The sequence below is a fragment of the Penaeus japonicus genome, unplaced genomic scaffold (genome assembly GCF_977035675.1).
Source record: "Penaeus japonicus unplaced genomic scaffold, GWHDUDI00000001_assembly GWHDUDI00000024, whole genome shotgun sequence".
In the NCBI taxonomy this organism is placed as follows: Eukaryota; Metazoa; Arthropoda; class Malacostraca; order Decapoda; family Penaeidae; genus Penaeus; species Penaeus japonicus.
Window position 1 is genome coordinate 1,116,596 of NW_028234426.1, and position 5,000 is coordinate 1,121,595.

Here is a 5,000-nt window from a genome sequence, read left to right on the forward strand (position 1 = left end):
CTCTCCCCTCTCTCTCTCTCTCACTCTCTCTCTATATATCTATCTCTCTCCTCCCCCCTCTATCTCTCCCCCTATCTATCTTTCTCTCTATCTATCTATCTATCTATCTCTACCCCCCTTTCTCTCTCTCATATTATCTATCTATCTATCTCTACCCCCTCCCCTCTCTATCTCTCTCTCTCTCTCCTTCTCTCTCTCTCTCTCTCTCTCTCTCTCTCTCTCTCTCTCTCTCTCCCTCTCTCCTCCCTCCCCCTCTCCCCCCCTTCCTCTCTCCCCTCTCTCCCCTCACCCTTCCCTCCCTCCCCCCTCCCTCCCCCCCTCCCCCTCCCCCCCCCCCTCTCTCCCCCTCTCCCCTCCCCCTCCCCCCCCCCACTCCCTCTCTGTTCCTCCCTCCCTCCCTTCTTACTCACCACTGCACAGTAAGGTTTTTCCCTCCCTGTTGCATCATCAGGCACCTGAACAACGCGTAGGGCAATGGCATTCGGAATGGCGAGTGTTGTGCTGAACAGCCAGATGGATGCAATGACCACCTGCAAGAAGGGAACGTGAGAAAGTATTAAATAGGAGACGATTTTGAAGTTGGTATCATTATTATTTTTATTATTATTTGTGTTATTATCATTGTTATTACTATCATCGTTTTTGTTATAATTATTGTCTCTTGTTATCAGCAGCAGCACTATTATTATTATTATCATTATCATTATGCTTATTATTTACATCTTATTTACATCTTATTATATCGTTATTCTTGCTATTATTATTGCTCTCAATGCCTTTTATCATTAACATGATTATTGCTATCATTACTACTACTACTATTACTACTATTATTGTCATCATTACTTCTACTATCATCATCATAATCATCATTACTGCTATCATTTTCATCATCACATTCATCATCACAACCATTTTCACCATCATTTTCATCATCACAACCATTTTCATCATCATATCATCATTGCTATCATTTTCATCATCACTTTCATCATCACAACCATTTTCACCATCACTTTAATAATCATCACAACCATTTCCACCATCACAATCAGTACCATCATTAACATCATCACCATCATCATCACCAACACCATCGACCAAACTATCACCATGTCTCCCTTTCATATTTATAAAATTCCTCCCCGTATTTAGCTTCATCCTTTAAAAAAAACAAAAAAAAAACAGCTATTTGCATGATGCATGACACACGACCATACACATAAATTTGCAACCGTTAGCAAGGCCCATGGCTTTGTGTTGAATGAGACCAGACTGGGAGGCTTTTGTTTTCATAAGGCTTGTGTGGATAGAAAGCCTGGATGTGCCACGTGGATTTCCTTTTTTTTTTTTTTTTTTGTAATGAGGGATATGTGTGTTTAGGTTTGTTAATGTTGCTGCTGTTCTTGTAATTATTATCATTAATATGATTATTATTATTGTTATTATCTTTATTGCTGTTTTTAGTATTATGAGCTTTATTACTATCATTATCATTATTATTATTAATAGCATTACCTTTATTATTGTTATTATTATTGTTTTATCATCATCATTTTTATTAACATTGTCATTTCCATGATCATTATTATTATCACTATTATTATTATCGTTATCATCATCATTGCTATTATTATCACCATCATTATTACAATCAATATCATTAACATTATATTGATAATCACGATTATAATTTGTATCATTATCACTAATACTATCACTAATATTATCATTATCATCACCATCATTATTATTATGATCATCATCACCACCACCATCACCACCACAACCATCCCCACCATCAACCTCACCATCACCACCACAACCACACCCACCAACCCTCATCCAACACTCACACACCCTCACTCACCCTCAATCCCACCACCCTACAACCCTACCACCCTTACCACCCTAACTACTCCCCCCCCCCCCCCCCCCCCCCCCCCCGCCCACCCATTACAAACTCACCTTACTCCTTAGCTTCGACGGGCGTGTAGAGAAAGGGTGGACGATCGCTCTGTACCTATCAACAGCTATCGCAGTGAGGGTGAAGATAGACACGTTCACGCTCACCGTTTGAAAGAAGGGGCAGAAAGCGCACATGAAGTGGGGGAGGTTCCAGCGTTGTAGGAGCGCCGCTTGGAACTGTAAGAGGAAGAGGTGGTGGGTGGGTGGTGGAAGAGGAGGTGGAGGTGGAGGAAGAGGTGGGTGAGGGGTGGGGGAGTAAGGGGAAGAGGAGGTGGTGGAAGAGGAGGTGGAGGTGGGTGAGTAAGGGGAGGAGGAATAGGAGGTGGGTGAGTAAGAGTGGGAGGGAGGGGAGTAAGGGGAAGTGGAGGTGGGTGAGTAAGAGGAGGAGGAGGTGGGTGAGTAAGAGGAATAGGAGGGGAGGGGAGGGGTGAAGAAGAAGAAGAGGAGGAGGAGGAGGAGGGGTGAAGAGGAGGAGTAAAGAGAAGGAGGGGTAAAGAGGAGAAGGGGTAAAGAGGAGGAGGAGAAGGAGGGGTAAACAAGAGGAGGAGAAGGAGGGGTAAAGAGGAGGAGGAGGTGGGTGAGTAAGGGTGGGTTGGGGGGTAGAAGAAGAGGAGGAGGAGGAGGGTGAGTAAGAGTGGGGGGGGGCGTAGAAGAAGAGGAGGAGGAGGAGGGTGAGTAAGGGTGGGTGGAGGGAGTAAGGATGGAGGGGAGGGTGAAGAAGAGGAGGAGGAGGAGGAGGAGGGGTAAAGAGGAGGAGGAGGGTGAGTAAGGGGAGGATGAGGTGGGTGAGTAAGGGTGGGGGTGGGGGTGAAGAAGAGGAGGAGGAGGAGGAGGAGGGGTAAAGAGGAGGAGGAGGGTGAGTAAGGGGAGGATGAGGTGGGTGAGTAAGGGTGGGGGTGGGGGTGAAGAAGAGGAGGATGAGGGGTAAAGAGGAGGAGGAGGAGGGGTGAAGAGGAGGAGGAAGAGGAGGGGTAAAGAGGAGGAGGAGGGGTGAAGAGGAGGAGGAGGAGGGGTAAAGAGGAGGAGGAGGAGGAGGGGTAGAGAGAAGAACGAGGAGGAGGGATAAAGAGGAGGAGGAGGAGGAGGAGGAGGAGGAGGAGGAGGAGGGGTAAAGAGGAGGAGGAGGAGGAGGGGTAAAGAGGAGGAGGAGGAGGGGTGGATAGGAGGAGGAGGAGGAGGAGAAGGAGTAAAGAGGAGGAGGAGGAAGAGGGGTAAAGAGTAGGAGGAGGAGGAGGGTGAGTAAGGGGAGGAGGAGATGGGTGAGTAAGGGTGGGGGTGGGGGGTGAAGAAGAGGAGGATGGGGGTAAAGAGGAGGAGGAGGAGGAGGGGGTGGTGAGTAAGGGTGGGGGGTTAAGAAGAGGAGGAGGAGGTGAAGATTTTTTTGAAAAGGGGGGAGTGGAGGAGAGTGAGGATGAGGAGGAGATAAAAAAGAATTAAAGGGGGGAAGAAAAATGACGATGATGATGATGTGGAGGAGGAGGGGAAGAATTAGAAAAAAAGGTGAAAGAAGAAAAATGAGGAAATGGAGAGTGAAGTAGAGGAGCAACGAGGAGAAGGAGGAAGAGAAGAGGAAGTTATTTTTAAGGAGGGGGGGGGAAGAAAGGGAGTGCGGAGGGAGAGAGTTAGAAAGAGGAGGGACGAAAAGGAGAACGAGGAATAAGGGGAAGAAGGAAAGATAAAGAAAGCACGGGATACAAAGGAGGAAGAGGAAAAGGAATAGAAAGAGGGGGGCGGAGGAGGAGAAGGAAAAAGAGTAAGAGGAAGAGCAGGATGAACAGGAGGAAGAGACAACAGCAATACCAAAAAGGAAGATAAACGTCATGAAATTACATTAGAGGAAAAAAAGTCTGTGTTTGATATACTTGATAAAATCAATATTCAAATGATATGCTCATGATACGGGTTTTGCAAAACTATGGAGAAAGAGAGAGAGAGAGAGAAGGTGAGAGAGAGAGAGAGAGAGAGAGAGAAGGAGAAAGAGAGAGAGAGAGAGAGAGAGAGAGAGAGAGAGAGAGAGAGAGAGAGAGAGAGAGAGAGAGAGAGAGAGAGAGAGAGAGAGAGAGAGAGAGAGAGAGAGAGAGAGAGAGAGGAGAGAGAGAGAGAGAGAGAGAGAGAGAGAGACAGAGAGAGCAAGAGAGAGAGAGAGAGACAGAGAGAGCAAGAGACAGAGAGAGAGAGAGAGCGAGGGAGAGCAAGAGAGAGAGAAAAAAAAACAAGAGAGAGAGAAAAAAAAAAGCAATAGAGAGAGAGGGAGAATCTCCACCCTCATTCTTCTCGTCCCCTCACCTGGAACGGGATAGCGAAGAGGCCAATGATGATATCGGCGAGGGCGAGGTTGGCGATGAAGTAGTTGGTGACGGTGTGCATCTTCCTGGAGGTGGCGACGACCCACATGACGAGGGCGTTCCCGACCACGGCCACGAGGGAGATGCTGCCGTAGAAGAACGACAGGAGCACGACGAGGCTGGTCGGGACTTCGTACAGAAGCGCAGGTCCTCCGGTGCCATTGCTCGCTTCGCTGACGCTTTCCATGTATATTCCTCCTCCTCCTCCTATTTCTCCTCCTCCTTCTGTTCCTCCTCCACCTCCTCCACCTCCTCCTCCTATTCCTCCTGCACCGTCGTCGCCGTCCAGGAGGAATGGGAAGTCCGTGAAGTTATAGGAGGTGAGGTTGAATGGCCCCCACCAGTCGATATGCGGGTACTGGACCGAAAGGTTTTCCAGGATCGATTTGTAAGGATCTTCCAGAACTCGAGCCATTAAGTACGACGAAGGATTTTCCATCTCAGTCATTGTTTAAGAAGCTGTTTTTTTTTGTTTTTGTTTTTTAACTATATTCTGATTTTTTTCTATATACTGATGGTGTTTTTTTCTCTTTTACTATGTACTGTTTTTTTTTTTAATATATACTTATGTTTTTTTTTTTGTTTTTTTTTACTATTGACTACCACTATATTTTGCTATTTTCGGCTTTTTTTGCAATTTATGCGTATTAAAAAAAATAGTCTGATGGAAAAGAGTTACTAAATTGG

General features: G+C 46.3%; 1 protein-coding gene across 1 annotated transcript in view; it reads right to left on the reverse strand.

Moving 5' to 3' along the window:
* LOC122265835 (substance-K receptor) overlaps positions 1 to 4,817 on the reverse strand; it is a 12,503-nt gene extending 7,686 nt beyond the window's left edge. Inside the window, exons 1-3 of the mRNA XM_086551186.1 lie at positions 4,255 to 4,817; positions 1,969 to 2,145; positions 411 to 530 (exon numbers count right to left, since the gene is read on the reverse strand). Of these exons, the coding sequence (XP_086407312.1) occupies positions 411 to 530; positions 1,969 to 2,145; positions 4,255 to 4,761 (804 nt within the window). The 5' untranslated portion in view covers positions 4,762 to 4,817. The remainder of the gene's footprint in view (positions 1 to 410; positions 531 to 1,968; positions 2,146 to 4,254) is intronic.
* Positions 4,818 to 5,000: the final 183 nt, after the last annotated feature.